The sequence below is a fragment of the Leucoraja erinacea genome, chromosome 19 (assembly GCF_028641065.1).
Source record: "Leucoraja erinacea ecotype New England chromosome 19, Leri_hhj_1, whole genome shotgun sequence".
NCBI lineage: Eukaryota > Metazoa > Chordata > Chondrichthyes > Rajiformes > Rajidae > Leucoraja > Leucoraja erinaceus.
The window spans coordinates 26,582,354-26,600,956 of record NC_073395.1 but is presented as its reverse complement, the minus strand read 5'-3'; the positions used below and the strand labels follow the sequence as shown (position 1 = coordinate 26,600,956).

General features: G+C 40.4%; 1 protein-coding gene across 1 annotated transcript in view; it reads left to right on the top strand.

Annotated features, from left to right (window-relative positions):
• Window positions 1–18,603, top strand: part of arid2 (AT rich interactive domain 2 (ARID, RFX-like)) — an 89,024-nt gene that overhangs the window by 47,735 nt on the left and 22,686 nt on the right. The window contains exons 6-10 of the mRNA XM_055650697.1: window positions 3,619–3,686; window positions 11,108–11,177; window positions 11,445–11,695; window positions 16,182–16,278; window positions 16,363–16,572. Of these exons, the coding sequence (XP_055506672.1) occupies window positions 3,619–3,686; window positions 11,108–11,177; window positions 11,445–11,695; window positions 16,182–16,278; window positions 16,363–16,572 (696 nt within the window). The remainder of the gene's footprint in view (window positions 1–3,618; window positions 3,687–11,107; window positions 11,178–11,444; window positions 11,696–16,181; window positions 16,279–16,362; window positions 16,573–18,603) is intronic.

The window sequence follows — 18,603 nt, the reverse complement described above, 5'->3', positions numbered from 1 at the left end:
GTAACAAAGCTGTTTGCTCAGCCCCCTGCTTTACTCACTCTATACCCATGACTAGCTGGAAATAGTGCGAACTCCATCATCTAGTTTGCCGACGACACCATTGTGTTGGATGAATTACAGATGGTGATGAGTCAGATTATAGAAGTGAGATCTGAAATGAGGTGAGTCTGAAATGTTACATCTCGAAGATATGAGATTCGTCCTAGCAGGTAAAGCAGACCAATTCTTAAAGATTTGGTCTCCTTTTATCGACTTATTACAAGTATATGGTGCAACATAACCGTGGAAATTAACTGTTTCAGAACTGGGTGAGGGGTGTGGAAAGATATGAAGCAGGTGTGGAAAGATATGAAGCAGATATGAACCCTTTCCCCCTTTTTTTTCTGTTTTGTTTTCTTCTTTTATTTTTTTTTCTGTTTTTTCTTGCTTTTTTTCCCTCTTTCTTTATATCTTTACGGGTTTTTTCTATCTATTCTTTCACGAACTATCAATATCACTACTTAACTTTCTCTTTCCTTCTCTTTTTTGCTTCTGTTACTTTTCTATTAAATTTAAAACAAGAAGTTGTACACACAATGTATTATGTTATACACGGTTTATACTACTGTACATTGCTTCTAATAAAAATATTTAAAAATAAATTAAAAAAAGGAAGTGAGATCGACCGATTGACCAAATGGTGCTAGCACAACAACCTGTCACGCAACATCAATAAGACCAAGGAACTGATTGTGGAGTTTGAAAGGGGAAGGATGAGGACCAATAAGATGAGGTAAACGAGGAGGAGGGAGATGGGGTAGGGTCTCCACTCCCTCTCCCTCTCTGCCCCTCTCCCTCTCCGCCCCACTCCCTCTCTATCCCCTCCCGCTACTCCTCCCCCTCCAACTCTACCCCCTTCCCTCTCTGCTGGCCCTCCCTCTCTACCCACCTCCCTCTCTAGGGAGTGGTGAGTATTGAGACCTATGGATGAGTGGTGGAATATTGCTTTCGGGGACCAGCCCTCCCATGTGACGCCGCATGCCCCCCCCCCCCCTCCCACTTGGTCTAGTATGACAATAAAACACTCTTAACTCTTGAATGACAAATTTCCTGATGCCATTTTTAAATGAAGACGTAGTTTTTAAATGGTTTTCGAATATATTCTTAATATTGCAGAAAGAAACCCATTCATTCAGGTTCAGTACAAAAGACTTGCTTTGACCTTTACTGATCCATATTGGTTTTCTCTATAATCAATCCAAATTCAGTAAGTGCTTGTTCACTAGTACCCTTAGTTATAGATTTCAGAAATCTCCTTGCAGCAGTTGAGTAAGATCTATAATTTCTAGTTTTGTTCTCTTTCAGAGTAACATTTGATTTTGCACTCTTTCAATCTAACTGAAATTTCCAGAAACAACACTGGAAAGTTAAAGCCATAACACTTTTATCAGTTCATAAATACCTTGTGTAAAAACTTGTTGGGATCAGGGGACTTAATTAGTCTTTAGTGCCAGTTCTTTAAAATTCGCAATTACTGTTTTCCAGTTTATGTTAACTTTAGCAATTCTAGTCCTTGATTTAATCCTTGTGCTGGGAATGTCGATATATTTTCCTCTTCACTCTACAGTGACATTTGTCGCGATGGACAGGTCAGTTTGGTGATGGGAAGAGGAATTGAATAGCATGCAATCTGAAGCTCAGGGTGGCCATTGCATACAGAAACAGTAGTTATTGGTTATCGTGTTCTAATGGTCTTTGTTCTGAGATAATTTTGTTTTGCTTTCCATATGCTGTTTCCTACATTGTGTTGATATTTCAGAAGTTCTTTTCTCCATAGCATCATAGCCAAAGTTCATTTCTAGATGAAAATAAATTCATCATGTTGCTGCTTCTGTGCAAAGTGATTCCGATATTTTTGCAACTTTAGAAATGTAATTTGCAAGTTCTTCATTGGCTGTAAAACTTTGAGTTGTCTCAAAATCATGCATGATAAATAAATTCTCTTTAGTTTTGATTATTGTACAGTGAATGTAAAACAACTGGCCAGTATCTGCGTTATCAATTACCTTTCAATTTGATGCCAATTATGTGGTTTAGTTAAAAACCTGTGTGAAATTGGCTGTAAGTTTAAATATATAAATTAATTGAAAGAACTTCAAGCTAAATGAATACAGCATGTTGGAATAAAGGAAGAAATAATGTTGAATTGTGTTTTCCTTACTACTTTGAGGAGCTAAGGGCAGCCAGGTTGTATGGGATGGGTAATTGATTTGGCTTGCATCTGGGATCTCCTGGGGACAGTGTCTGATGAAGGGGCGGGTTGGATTGAATGAACCAGTCACAGAGAACGTGGTCTCTATGGAAAGCAGGAAGGATGGGGGAACGGATGATGTGACTGACTTGTGGGATTGCATTGAAGCTGGTGGAAATGTTGGAGAACGTTTTGGATGCAGAGGCTGGTGGGGTGAAAGGCAGGGACTAGGTTATTTCTATACCCGTTCTGTCTGGGGACAGGAGGAGGAGCAATTCACAACTGCAGAGAAGACAATACATCTGAGGCATTGCAAGAGACATTGTTGGAGGAAGTGTAATATAGATAACTGTGTCTGGGTTTGTCAGGTGGAGGAGATCAATTAAGTGATTAAAGGTTATCGGAGATTATTATATTTTTACAGCGGAGATTGACAGATTTTTGATTAGTAAGGATGTCAGGAGTTATGGGGTGAAGGCAGGAGAATGGGGTTGAGAGGGAAAGAAGATCAGCCATGATTGAATGGAGGAATAAAGTTGATGGGCAAAATCACATTGTTATCCAAGAACTTATGAACTTTTGACATGGTTCAAGTGAATTTGAGGGCAGGGTGAAAGTTAGTGGTGAAGTTGATGACATTTACAAGTTGTGGTCTGGTGCAGGAGGCAGTGTCAAATGCAGTTGTCGATATAGTGAAGAAAGAATTGAGGGACTAGCTCGAGTACATTTGGAACAGAGTGTTTTTAATGTAGCCAACAAAGAGATAAATCATGTGAATGTCCATATCTGACATATTTGATTTGAAGAAAGTGTCTGCATTGTCTTTTGTGTCTCTATTTTCGGTTCAGTTGTGTTTGCTACTTTAACTGCTACTGCTTTAGGCTTACTCCAGATTTGATTTAGAAATTCAAAATCGTTTGGGGTAAATTAAGTACATTTTATATGTGAAGAAAATTTGGTAATTTCCATTGATCTGTTTAGAGAATTGTGCAGCCCATTGATCTAAATAACAAAACAATCCAATTATTTTGAAGAAATGTTATATCATGAGAAGTGCAAACACGGCAATATAGCATTTTACTATTTTACATTACACACTGTGATTCATTTAAATGTTTTGGGTATGTTTTGGCAATGCGCACTATTTGTGGAATTTTTCTGCAGCTAGTATTTGTGACAAATTCTTTGAATGCCTCGATAAATTTTCATTTAGTTGTGTTATTTGACCAGCAAAAATATTAAATTTGCATTGGTTTTTATTTGCTTTGTTTTAAAAGTAAGTTTACCAATCAAAACAGTCCTTTTGGATGGCCAACAATGCTTAGCTTTAAACTATGATAATAAACTATACTTTGTGCTTACATGTCCTAATATTACTATGTTCACAGCTTTGGGAACCTTGTCTTCTGTGTTTGGAACAGAGTGGAAGGAAAACACAGGCAGAAATTTTATTAAGGTAAAACATGTTTAATAGATTTGTGCAGGAACAATTTTAAAATATGTCCAGCTTATAACATGAAATAAAATTTTGAATTCAGACATTCCGCTTGTAAAGCAGCCACATAACGAAGGAACTATTTCACCCCCGGTCACTCCTCCTTCTCACCTCTCTTGTTGGGCAAAAGATACAAAAGCTTGCAAACATGTACCACCAGATTCATGACTGCTTCTTCCCCTCTATTAACAGACTACTGAATGGTCCTTCCATAAGGTAGGATGTGCTGTAGTCTTCCAACCTACCTCATTGCAGACCTTTGAACTTTACTTAGTTACTAACACAATAACACTATATTCTGCACTTTGGTATTTTTCTCTTTGTGCTATCTGTTTTACATGTGTACACAATACACAATACAATGTATTTGTCACTTGAACCTCATAGAGGCTCAAATGAAATGTTGTTTCTACAGTCATACACACAAGAAAAAAAGACCCAAGACACAACAGAATTTACACAGACATCCATCACTGCGCATCTCCTCCTCGCTGTGATGGAAGGCAAAAAAACTTAACTCTCCCCTGCACTCCCCATTCCCCTCCCGATGTCAGAGTCAAAGCCCCTGGTGGGCGATGGCAATTGTCCCGCGGCCATTAAAGCCGCGCCGGGTGATGCAAGGCCGCGCTCCGGGTCTTGTTGTTGGAGCCTCCGGCGGGCGCTAGCAAAGTCCCGCAGCCGTTGAAGCCGCGCCGGGCGATGATGTAAGGCCCCATTCCAGGTACTGCTCGACCCCGCGACTCGGGCAGGAGAAGTTGCCGTTGCGGAAGCCCCGAAAAGCGGTCTCCCAGCAGGGACCCGCGGGCTCCCGATATTACTGTCTGCCAGACCTGCGGTAAGCCTCCGAATCTCCGGGGGTCGGGTCACAGCAGCGCGCCACCACAACTCCACCCGCTCCGATCTCGGCCAGCTCCATGATGGTGAGTAGGTCCGCAGCTCCGCGACTGGAGCCCCAGGTCGTTCCTGCTGGAAGCCGCTCCACGTTGCAGCCCCAACGACAACGGAGACCCGACAGACGCGACACACACGCACACACACACACACACACACACACACACACACACACACACACACACACACACACACACACACACACACACACACACACACACACACACACACACACACACACACACACACACACACACACACACACACACCCCCCCCCCCCCCCACATCAAAAATTGAAGTGCAAACTACATTGTATGTGTATAACGTGTATGTTATAACATATAGCATCCAAGCTCTTCACTCAGTAACTGCGACAATAATAGATCAATGCTCGTAAATTGGAAACTATCAAAGTGGTGGAGGGCATTTGAGATAGAAGTCACCTTTTCATGCAGCAAAACAATTTTCTGATGTGTCATGGCAATTTCCTATCTGCAGGTTCAGATCCCAGTTATGTGTAGGGGGGAACTGTAGATGCTGGTTGAAACCGAAGACAGACACAGAAAGCTGGAATAACGGTGGGTCAGGCAGCATCTCTGGAGAAAAGGAATAGGTTTCGGTTAGAGATCCTTCTTCAGACTTCATTGGGATACAGAACTGTATGTCCTCAACAGAGGCCTCGCCTTCGTTCACCTCTGCCCCCACTTCAATGCGTTCTGGGTCTGTCATGACGTGGAGCTTTTCTTCTGTTGCCACGCTACCCTGCCTTTTTCTATAAGAAGGAATCCTCACCACTCAGTGATGACCCCTTCTCTCGTCTCCATCGGTCCCACTCCTCTTGGACTCCCGTGGACGGTCTTTTACCCTCTTTAGACCTTTTCATTTCTAACTGCCAGCGTGATATCAACTGTTCCACTACCCTAACCTACTTTAACCCATCCCCCTTTGAATGTATAGCCCTCTGCTCACTCTGCAGCAACCACAATATTATCAAACTCGCCGACAAGGAAGGTGCCATGGTAATCTGGCGAAGTAGCCTCTACTGTGCTGAGGCCAGGCGCCAGCTCTTGGACGCTTCCTCCTGCTTACCCTTGGACCACGATTCCACAGATGAACACCAGGCCATCATCTCAAAGACCATCTCTGATTTCATCATTTACATACAATTATCTGCACTTCACAACCTCCAACCTTATCGTTCCCCTGCCCTGCAAGGCCCGATTTTACCTTCTCCCCAAAATGCATAAACGCAATTGCCCTGGCAGACCCATTGTTTCTGCCTCCTCCTGCCCCACTGAAGTCATTTCCATGTACTTCGACTCTGCCCTATCCCCCCTGGTCCAATCCCTCCCGACATATGTCCAAGGTCTCACATACCCTTCGTCTCTTTAATTACTCTGGAACGAGTTTTCCAGGCTCATGTTTCCTTATTCCAGTCTGAAGAAAGGTCTCGACCCAAAACCTCACCTTTTCCTTTTCTCCAGAGATGCTGCCTGACCCACTGAGTTACTCTAACTTTCTGTGTCTGTCCTAGTAATCTTTGTTGTTTTATCTACATTTAACATATGCATACTTGTGTATGAGATGGTGGAACTACTTTTCAAATATGTGAAAATTAATTAGAGAAGGAAGTATTTCCAAACCATTGGCCCAATATATCTCCAAGAATTATAGACCAAATAGCTTGACATTAATTATAGGAAATATTAGAGTCCTTACTTAAAGCTGAGATGTGGCAGACAGAAGTACAGAAATTGATAATATAAAGAACAGTAAGCATAGATTTCAAAAAAGGAAGGCCATGCTTGGTTGATAAAGAAAAAATGGATGATTGAATTAAGTAGATGAAATACATTTGTATTTTCTGCAGCATTTGGTTAAAATACTGCATTACAGACTCTACAAAGTAGAGGATTATCAGACTAGTCAGCTGGTTACAAGACTGGTCAGTAATAAGTCGTTATAGCAAGCATGAGATTTTCTCCTCGGCTCTGCGGATTTTGAGGTTCGGTGGGGCTTCGCTGCCGCCGTGGCCCCATCGTCGCAAGGCTTCAACGCCTCACTTCAAGCCTCCGTGTTGCTGAGCGGGTGAATGGCCGAGCCCCGTGGTGCCCAGCTGTGGGCACCGTCAGCCGCTTCGTCCGACCCGGGCTTCTATCCGCGAGGCCCTGGCCGGGGTTCTACGCAGAGATCCAGGAGGCATCGAGACCGCCACGGTGAGGCCTGGCGGCGGTGGGGCCCTGCCAAATTTCATAATCCGTGAATCTGCGGAGAAATCGATCTCTTCCTCTTTTTTCAGTTTTTTCCTGTCTGATGTCTGTTATAGGTAGCTACACAGGCTGCTAAAAATGGGTCGTTGTTGATTCTGAATGATTTGCACTTGGGAATCAGAAGGACAATTTCTGTATCTAGATGTAATTCCATAGGATCAGGGCGTTAAAATAGAGGAAGCTTATGCTAAACAGACGCTTGTGAACTTGTTGAAAGGGCAAATGAACTTCAATGCAGAAACGTGTGGGAAGGCTACGAAAAAGCCTTAATAGCTTGCAGAGCAAGGAAATCTGAGTACATCGGTGATTGTTACTGCGGGTTTTTTTTAAGGCATACGATGCACAGAACAACATTTTTTTTTAAATGACCCAGGAAAGGCAAGAAATTCAGTGTGAAATTTTTTCCGAAACGGCCATCATTAAGTGTAGTTGACGTGTGAATCTTGTCATCACGTAGAATGGTTGAGAAAGAATTAAAAGGTTGTGTTAATAAAGGTACTGTTTTAAATGAGGATTGATAGATGATGGCTCATGTGAAATGTAATTTTTAGCTTTCTGAGTACAATTTAATTTTGCATCGGTTCATTAACAGTACAAGTTGACTGGTTTAATTTTCCCTAATTAATTTTATTCGGTAACAAGGTAATGCAGCTAGAGTCGTGTATTTAATCATTCAACCAAACATTTTAAATGTTAAAATTGAATTCTCTAAACAAGTTGGACACAGAAATTCAAAATATCTGATTTGATTTTGCTATATGGCCATTCCAAGTAAAATATTCATAAATGTTAATGTAATTTGAAAATATATATATATTTGTAGCAGAGATTACTAATTATTAAAATTATGGCATGGTTGATATATTCATTCAACTTTACCATGATTTAAATAATTAGCAAACTGCTGTCACTCAATATCTGAAACTTCTGGTTATTTGAAACAGAGATCAGGTTTCATTTCATGTAATGGAATATGGATTATATTTATCATTGAGAGTTGGCATTCAGTACTTTATTTTATGTCATTTTGCACAAGCAGATAAAACATTTTCTCGCATAGACAGACACCTACAAGTTCAATAACTTTGTTGGCACTCTTTAATCGTTTAATCTTACTTTAAATTCCTCTTCAATAGAAATAACTGAATTCTGTTAATTATGGCAGAGCATGAATGAGATTACTGGGTATCTGGTTCGATGTGCATTAATAATTGGTTTACACATACACCATAGAACAGTAAAGCACAGGAACGAGCCCCTTGGCCCACAATGTTTATACCAAACATGATGCCTAGTTAAACTGATCTGATCTGTCTGTAGGTAGACAAAAATGCTGGAGAAACTCAGCGGGTGAGGTAGCATCTATGGAGCAAAGGAATAGGCGACGTTTCAGGTCGAGACCCTTCTGTCTACGTGATCCAAGTCAAGAGTGTTTTATTGTCATATGTCCCTGATAGGCCAATGAAATTCTTGCTTGCTGCAGCACAACAGAATATGTAAACATAGTACTTAACGGGAGAAAAAAAGTTCAATGTGTATATGTACACATACAAGCATACTCAATAAATAAACAAGTATAGTGCAATAATAATAATAGTCTGTTGTAGGTCAGAGCTTATTTGTCGTGTTTAATAGCCTGATGGATGTAGGGAAGAAGCTGTTCCTAAACCTGGACATTACAGTTTTCAGACTCCAATACCTTCTTCCTGATGACAATGGTGAAATGAGTGTGTGGCCAGGATGGTGTGGATCTTTGATGATGTTGGCTGCCTTTTTGAGGCAGCGACTTCGATATCCCCCTCCCCATTTCCTGCATCTCCATGTGCCTATCCATAAACTTAAATGCCACTATCGTATCTGCTTCCACCACCACCCCAGGCAAAGCGCACCAGGCCTCCATTACTCTGTAAAAATAGAATAGCCCCGAACATTCCATTAAACCTTTCCCCCTCTCACCTTATAGCTCTGCCCTCTTGTGGTGGACACTTTCACCCTGAGGAAAAATGTTCTGACTGTTTACCATATCTATGCCTCTCATAATTTTGATCATATCCATTTGATCTGAAATTGGCTTTCGCTATCTGACTGTTGAAGCAATCAACTGAATTTTGTGCACTGAGTGTCGGTTCCAATTTGGGATATTTTGTTCTGCTTTTCAAACAGTGGCTTATTTCTATAATTTCCTGTAATTAGGTTGTTAAATTGTGTCAAAATACAAATAAGAGTCTTGATTTGGTCCAAAGTTAATAAGCATGATTAATTTGGGTTTCTAAGCCATGTTACAAAGTTTGAATATTTGAAGAGTACTTGAAGATTATATCTAGTTCTAATTTAACTCTGCAATGATAATTGAGATCCATCTTTCTTTGTGGATGTAAAATTGATTTTATTATAATGTGAAACATTGAGGCCTTCTAATGAGTCCAAAATATCTTGTCTAGGTTATCGTGTTCATTGCTCCATTAGTGGAAATGAATTATGCCAAAAATGTATTTCCACTGGAATGTTGCAGATGTTGGCTGTTAGCAGGTGTGCTTTTTAAACACTACAGCTTTCCTGCTCTGGTGATTAGGTAGGGGATTTGTGCGTGTTGTCTGACGATTTAGGCGAGGTATTAAACAAAGTCGAGTTAAGGACAGTCAGCATGGGCGTTATTCAGGCCGGTGGTATGTGACCAGTTTGGTTTCGAAGCGATCTGTACTGGGGTTGAGAGGGAAAGATAGATCAACCATGATTGAGTAACGGAGTAGGCTTGATGGACTGAATGGCCTAATTCTGCTCTACTTATGAACATTGCTGTCTGTGATAGATATAAATGACTTGGACGTAAATGTAGATCACTTGATTAGAAAATTTGCAGATGTCACCAAGATTGCTGGAGTTGTGGACTGTGAAGAAGATTGTCAATGTAACAGAGTATAGATCAGCTCCAGAAATTGTGGAAAACTGGCAGATGGAGTTTAATCAGAGCAAGTATGAAGTATGAGGCACTTTGGGAGGTTGCCTAGTACTGTTTACAATTAATGGCAGGATCCATAACAACATTGAGGTACAGAGGGATATAAGAGTCATAAGTCCACAACTCTCTGCAAGGGGCAACAAGTAAACAGAGTGGTAAAAAGGCTTATGGTGTGATTGCTATAATTGGTCAGGGCAATGAGTATTAGTCTGGAATTCATGATGCATTTTTATAGGACTTTGGGTTGGCTGCATTTGAACTATTTATTACGTGCAGTTCTGATTGCCCCATTACTGGAAGGATGTGGAGGATTTGGTGAAGGTGCAATAGAGGATTTTCGGAGCGCTGTCTGGATTAGTGGGTATTAGCTGTAAGGAGCGGTTGGACAGACTTAGATTGTTTTTTTCTGGAATTACGAAGGTTGAGGGGAGACTTGATAGAAGTATATAAAATTATGAGAGGCATAGCTAGAGTAGACTGTCAAAACCATTTTCCCAGAGTGGAAATATCGAAGACAAGAGGAAATAGCTTTAAGGCGAGTGAGGCAAAGTTTAAAGGAGATGTGCAGGGATAGGTTTTGTTATTCAGAGGGTGGTGGGTGTCTGGGGCGTGCTGCCAGCGGTGGTGGCGGAGGCAGATACGATAGTGGCATTACAAAGTCGTTTAGATGGGCACATAGATATGCAGGGAATAGAGGAATATGGATCATGTGCAGGCAGGTGAGATTAGTATGTCTTGGCATTATGTTCGGCACAGAAATCATGGGCTAAAAGGCCTGTCCTTGTGCTGTATTACTTTCTGTGTACATAATTGTTGAAACCATGGCTATGCAGCATACTTTTATTAGTTCCTGTTAGAAGGAATTTGTTGAATTCCTGATGCTTATTTCTAGGCTTCTAGGATGCAAGAACATTTTAATGATTTATCTTAAATGCATTTGTTAACAAAATAAAGTTAGATTCCTAATATAACCAGGAAAATGATAAATATCTGCAGTTATGCAGAATTAAACAGTTGTATTTCTAGATGATGATTCTTCTGTACATTTTAAAAGGATAGCTTCCAGAACGTCAAAAGCAAATTTTTTTTAAGCACCTGAGCATGACTTGGTGAAGTATTCTTTTGTACATGTTAAACAACTCATAAGTTTGTGACTTACCATTTATAAGCATTTGCACTGTGTATAGAGTTTAATTAAATTCTAATTAGAAACTCACTTTGCTAAGTATAATTAAAAATGCCTCGTGTCTTGACTTCCATAGTTTTGGCAAGACAATGTTGAAGACAGTGAAATACGGGAGCTCATTATTTTTAGGAACAATGGATCGCAAGGTTAGTGAAACCATTTTTTATCCACTCAATAGCTGAAGCAAAAGCTTGTGTACCCAATTGAGGTTATTTTAATAGTTATTTTAACTATATTCTTATGGATGTGTGATAAGAAAATGAGCAAGCCGACTACCTTTGAGAACAGCGACTATTCCCAATAGAGACTGAAGGATTATCAAGATATTGTGTTGGTTTCCATGCAAATTTAGATTTTTGCCAATGTAGATTTTACATTAATATTTTTATGTAATTGATTTTTTTGCAATTTAGGTACAGATATAGAAATGGATGTCCAGATGTCTTTATTCCACTCCTCTCATAAACTTGGCATTAATGATGTTGAGGGACAACGGGTGGTTCAGATTGCAGTAATCCTTCGCAATTTGTCGTTTGAAGAAGGAAATATGAAGTTATTGGCAGCTCATCGCACATGCATCCGCTTTCTGCTGTTATGTTCCCATTGTCAGTATGCTTCTCTTAAGCAACTGGGGCTTGATACTTTGGGTAATGTTGCAGCTGAGGTATGAACTTATTCATGCTACTGTATTTAAGTTATTAAAGTTGTGTGTACTCTATGCTCATAGCAAGTATGATTTTAAAATTAGAAGATACGAAAAACATTTTTGGATAAAAATGGATGCCTAATAATACACATTTGTACATTTTCTTGCTTTAAAATAATTGGCACATCATATGGTCAACCTTTTGAAAGCTGGAGGCAGACCAAAGGTGATTTAAAAAAAAATAAAAAAAAGAAAAAAAAAGAATAGTAGGTTTCTACTTAATAAGTACGTGACCTAGGCTTCTCTAAAGAATTTCTTCAAATCTTCAATAATTGAATATCTTGGATCCTGCCCATATCAAATAAGGATGTTTTCCTTATCAGCCGATGGCTTTGCTTTATCCTTTAGTAACTTGCATAAAATTAATTTGACTTCTGGTGTTTTATAACTTGCACACCTGCTAACCCGTGAAAGCTTTTTTACATTTGCTTCTCAGGAATCTTTCTATCTCTGCTTTAAAAAAAATTTACACTTTGAGGAAGAGTATTACAAAGGCTTTCAACTTACTGAGGAAAAAAGAAACATATCTCTGTCTCAAATGGTATTTTCTTATTTGCAACCGTGAGCCCCAGTTATAGATTCTCCCATAACATGGAACAATTTCTCCACATCTCTCTGTAAAGATCTCTCAGGACACATAGACATCAGCGATACTGCCTGTCCCGCTGAGTTACTCCAGCCTCTTGTGTCTTTCTTCAGTTTAAACGAGCATCTGCAGTTCCTTCCTACACAGATCATAGAATTGTACAACACTGAAACAGGCCCTTTGACGATTATGTCTGCCAACCATGATGCCAAATTAAACTAATTTCTTCTGCCTGTATGTGATCCATATTCTTCCAATACCTTCATATTCACGTGCCTAGCTTAACGCATCTTAAAACACCAATATCTTATCAGCTTCCACCACCAACCCTGGCAAGGCATTCCAGGCACCTGCTACTGTGTTCCTAAAAAAAATGTTGTCCTGCACCTTTGTTATGCTTTGTCCCTCAGACTTTAAAGCCATGCCACACAGTATTTGATATTTCCACCCTCAAAAAAAGATTATGACTGTCTATCCGATCTATGCTGTTCACAATTTTACAAACTTCTATGGGATCTACCCCTCATTTCTAGAGAAGACAAAGTTTGTCTGGGAAGTAGGTTTCAATCAAGTTGTGCCATACATTTCTCCACTCCAGTGCATATGTGTCGATCGTGTCTGACCTTTCCTAATAAGTCAGTTCCTCAGATAAAACTTCTCTGCATTTTTTCCCAGTACCTTTATCTTAAAAATGAAACCAGATATGTATACAGTGGTCCAGCTATGGTCTCAAGAATGACATATAATTAAAGCATCATCTCTACTTTTGCATTTAATTAACCTGACAATTGATTTTGTTCTGTTAGCTTTTCTAAATTCTTGATGTACTGGCTTAATATGCAAATTGTGCACTGGTCCTTTTGTTGAGAGAAACTGCTTTTATTCTATTTTTTGTTGCTGAACTGGACAATTTCACATTTTCCATGTTGTATTCTATTTGTCTGATCTTTGCCCACTCACTCACTCACTCACTCACTCACTCCACTCACTCACTCACTCACTCACTCCACCTGTATTTCTTTGTTGCCTCTTGTGCGCAACATGTTACTGTGCAGTCATTATCTGCCAAATGCTGTTTTGACTAGAAATCAGGTGAACAGAGAGAATAAATATAAAGCTGGCTATATTCATGAATATTCTCCTTGCTATCAGGTACATTTATTTGGATTAAAATATGCCTGACAGCTATGGGCTTCTATCATAAACTACTTGCACTTGTATAGTGGCTTTAATATGAAAACATTCCAAGCATGTGAATGTTCTTGGTATAGATTTATTATTTTCATGTGTGCCGAGATAACAATGAAAAAGTGATCTGTGTGCTCTCCAGGTAAATCATACCATGCATGATAACAATCAAAACGTACATGAGTACAAAAGGTAGTGCAAAAAGAATAAGGAAGCTGAGTTAGTTGCTATATAGTTTAGGTGGTTAAAAATACGTCCTTGGCTTATGAGAGGTCCATTCAAGAGTTTGATAACAGCAGGGAAGAAACTATTCTTGAATCTGGTGGTACATGCTTTCAAGCTTTTATATCTTCAGCCCAACAAGAGTGGGGAGAAGAAGGAGACCAGAACTTGAGTGTTCCATGATTATGCTGGCTGTTTTCAGAGGAAGCGTGAAGTGTAGAGGGATACAAGTGTGCTCATGGGTAGGGTGCAGTGGGAGGTGGTGGGAGGGAAAAGGCAAGTCTGGGTCATGTGATGTACTCGGCTGTGCCCACAACTCTGCATTTTCTTGCAGTCACAGGCAAAAGTTGTGATGTATCCTGATAGCTGTTTTTTTTACAGTGCTTATGTAGAAATGGATAAGTCTTTAGCGACGTGCTGAATTTCCTTAGTCTTCTGAGGAAGTAGAAACGTTGGTGTGCTTTCTTGGGCATAGTGTCAATATGATTGGACCCGGACAAATTATTGGTGATATTTATGTCTTGGAACTTGAAACTCTTCATCATCTGTTCTTATCTTCTACCATTTTTGACAAGAGATGCGTATGTATTTTGCGACCTTGATTACGTCTGTTTTGACCATGTGGCGTGAATAGAAACTGGGAGCACTTTAGGAATGGGGTTGCTGGTAATTGGCAGACCTTTGGGGAAATAGCATATGATGTTTAGGCTTAGAATTAAAAAAATATGCTAATTGGAGTTGTGCCTCTGTCAAGGACAGAGAGCAAGAGTGTGAGCTGTTATGGTGGCAAGAATAACTGATTATATCAGCTTTGAAAATGAAGAGTAGTACACAACAGGAATAGTTTCCAGTGTCACCCAGCAGAAAGCAAACAGCAGAATATGAGTTTTGAGGAAAGATTTGACTTAGATTAAAAAGCGAAAATATTGGAACCAAAGGCCTGCTGAACAGGTGGTTTTCACTGTGGTTTTCCGTCCCAAGATTTATTTTTGTTTATGGTTTGTAGAATAGGATTAAGTAAAATGAGCCAGGCAATAGTGGTGCGCTCTAAAGGTTTTTGACTGTTCCCACAAATCGTACTGTTAAACTGAAAGCTCGAATTTAAGGGAGAAAGCCACGATTTAAATGAGTAATTACCAGGGGAGATAAAGAGCCTCTCAGTAAAATTCTAATATATTAGGATCCTAAAGCATGCAGCCGAGGATGTCTACCTCCACTGTAGCAGGACATAGCCTTCTCGCAATAATGTCCATGGTCTCGTTTTATTGTAGAATCATATATTGTGCTATTAAAAAAATTGCAATCTAATGGTTTACATTATGCGATTGCGGGACGTGTAATATCTGCTGTTAAAAACATACTTAATTATTTGGCTTTAAAAAGTTTTTGCCGGGAAAATTGTTGTGAACATGAGTGATAGCACAGTGAAAAAATGTGGCAGAAAATTGGATGGGGGTGTAAGGAAAGCTGTAGCTAAAAATCTGAAATAAAACCAAAATGCCATAAACACTCAGCAGATCACCAGTCTGACCTGCTGAGAGAAAAAGTGTGAAGTTGGCATGTGTGAAGTTGGCAAGTGACATGGTTAGTATTGTAAGTAATTATAGCAATTTGAAAAAGTACTTTAATTGAGAAGCAAAATAAATTAGAGTGGGTGAATTAAGTGAGATGTTGGTTCAAAAGAATAAATGAAGGAAAAAATATCATTTTGTTCATGTGTAATAAAAGGCTTTGAACAAATGAGACTGCTTAAGATACTGACCATTTGCTTGTTAAGTGAAACGCTACTTTTATTGGTGAGGGTTTGAATAGATCATGTGATTAATGGGTCTTTTCGTGAGTTCATACATCCAACATATGGTAGAGCTGCTGTTTTGCAGTGCCAGAGACCTGAATTCGTTCCTGACCTCTGCTGTTTGGGTGGTGATTGCATGTTCACCCTGTGGCTGTGTGGATTTCCTCCCGGTGCTCCCAAAGATTGCAAATTTGTAAGCTGATCGGACTTTGTAAATAGCCCATAGTATATCAAAAGTGGGATAGCAGAACTTGTGTGAACGGGTGGTCAATCGTGGGACATAGATTGCATACTAATATTACTGCATGTTAATACTAATATTCTGAGCGGCACGGTGGAGTTGCTGCCTTACAGCACCAGAGACCCATGTTTGATCCTGACTACGGGTGCTGTCTGTACGGAGTTAGTTTGTACGTTCTCCACGTGACCTGCATCGATTTTCTCCGAGATCTCTGGTTTTCTCTCACACTCCAAAGACGTACAGGTTTGTAGGTTAATTGGCTTGGTATAATTGTAAATTGTCCCTAGTGTGTGTAGAATAGTGTAAGTGTGTAGGGATTACTAGTCGGCGCGGACTCAGTGGGCCAAATGGCCTGTTTCCACGTTGTATCTCTAAAATTAACAGTAATTTGATTTTTTTTTTTCTCCGACAGCTTCAGTTGGATCCTATTGATTTTAAAAGTACACATCTAATTTTTCATACAGTAACAAAATGTCTCTCTTCCTGTGACAAGTGTTTGAAGATAAGAGGTAAGCAACTTAAAATAGTAATTCCGTAATTTTTTTTGCATTTGTACGTTCCCCTGAAACCTTTTTTTTTTGTATATTTCTCAGGTATGGAAATACTAGGAAACTTGTGTAGAGCTGAAGATAATGCAGACTTGATATGTGAATATGTGGATCAGGAGTCATACAAGGAGATCATATGCCATTTAACTTTACCCGATATGCTGTTGGTAATCTCTGCATTAGAGGTGCTATACATGCTCACTGAACTTGGAGAAATACCCTGTGCAAAGATAGTTAGTGTGGAAAAAAGTGTGGGTAAGTTTAAAGAAATGCATTGGGTAAAAGTGGGAATTTTATTATTTGAACATTCTTGGAACTTGATCTTTCACAGTCTTAGATTACTATACTCTTAGATTGGGGTATAGCAAAGTCAAATGCTGCATTAAAAAAATATTGAATTAATCTATGTTATGTTTATGTGGCTCCACCTCATCTTTGGCAACAAAACAGCTATTTAGCTCATCAAATGTGTTTTGACTCTCATATCTATTCTCCTCCCACTTATAAACCTATAAGCAATTAGTGTGTAAGTTAGCATTTCTTGGGATGTTGGAGAATCTGGAGCATCTGAGGGAAACTGACACGGTCACGGAAATTATGCAAACTCCAGATGGACAGTAGCAGAGGCTGAACCTGGGTTGCTGGAGCTGCGAGGCACCTAAACAATCTGCTGCTCCACTGTGATGTTCATCTCTCTGGAAAAACAGCTGACATGGCATCAAATTATTGAATGATGATTATAACTTCCCATGCGTATGCAAATTGGATGATGATTTTGTGGAACGAAACCAAAAAATATTGAAAAGACATGAGTGACAGAGAGGAAGTCAGTGTTTTGGATCCATTCAACAGGACTGGGAAAGTGATCAACTGCTGAAAAGGGGATAAGTAGAGAGAACTGAGGCAATGTCTGCGATTGGGAGTGGATGAAAATGTTTAACGTAACAATTGCATTTTAAACCTGACTGTTCGTGATAGAAAAGAAAAATAAACATTTGGGAGTTTGTCCTATAGAGCACAACAAAACAGAGTGCTTGGTTGAAATTTAAAATTTAATTTGACGTATTCAGATAGAAGGTGAGATGCTGTTCTTCCGTGCTTATGTTGAGCACTGCGGAACAATGTAGGGAGTAGAGGTAAGAGTGAGGTGGCGAATTAATGTGACAGGTGCCTGGAAGCTTTGCAAAATAAAATGGTCAATTACAAAACGATATTTGCAGACAGAAAAGAAACAAATGGAAATCATATCAGTCTACAGATTTTGAAATAATTGTTACTTAGACAATTTTGGGCTGGAAAGCTTCCAGTCAGCTGTTACCTTAATCACTTTGACAGCTTATGTTGCACCAGTGATGTTCAGTATCGGGTGGCAGATTGGCACCTCATCTTATATCTGGGTACATTAAAGCCCTTGAGATTTAATCTTGATTTATCTATCTATCTATCTATCTATAATATAAAACTGTGTGTGTGAGTGTTTCTGCCTGACTTGTGGCTGCCAGCCTTTGATTCGTTGCTACGCCAACACCAGACGCAGAATCGCCGAGATTTTTTCCATTTCGGTAGAGATTTCACTTTTCATTCCAAGTATCCACTCCTGATTAAATTTTGTCGTGTTTATGTACACATTTTAAATAAAATCCTTCCCTCCCCCCTAAAATTTCCCCAAAAAAACAGCTTCTCGCCCATAGAATGTTGGTGAACGTTCCATCATGTGATGTCACAATGCCCAATGCTCACAGATGTCCAATCGGAATGGATACATTTACATATGCCTTTTCACCAGCCCCAGCCCCAGCCCCAGCTGCAGCCTGTATCGAAGCGCATCATCACGTGTGTGGGAATAGAGAAAGAGGATTGGGGGTGATAGGGAATGGGGAACAGATGGACTGTCCCTACCCCTCCACCTTCCACTCTCCCTCCCTCCCTACTATTTCCCCTCTCTCCCCCATCTCCCTCCTCCCCCCCCCCCCCCCCCCACCACACCTCTCTCCCCCTCCCCCCACACCTCTCCCCCCTCCTCCCCCTCTCTCCCCCTCACCACACCTCTCTCCCCCCCTCCCCCCCCCCTCTCTCTCCCCCCCCCCCCCCCCCCCCCTCATCCCCCCCCCCCCCCCTCCCTCCCCCCCCCATCCCTCTCTCATCTCCCTCTCCTCACCCCTCTACCTCTCCTCCTCCTCCCACACCCATCCCTCTCTCTCCCCCCCCCCCCCCTACCCCTCTCCACCTCCCCTCCCTCCCTCCCTCCCCATTCTTCCACTTTCCTCCCACTCTCCCTCCCCACTC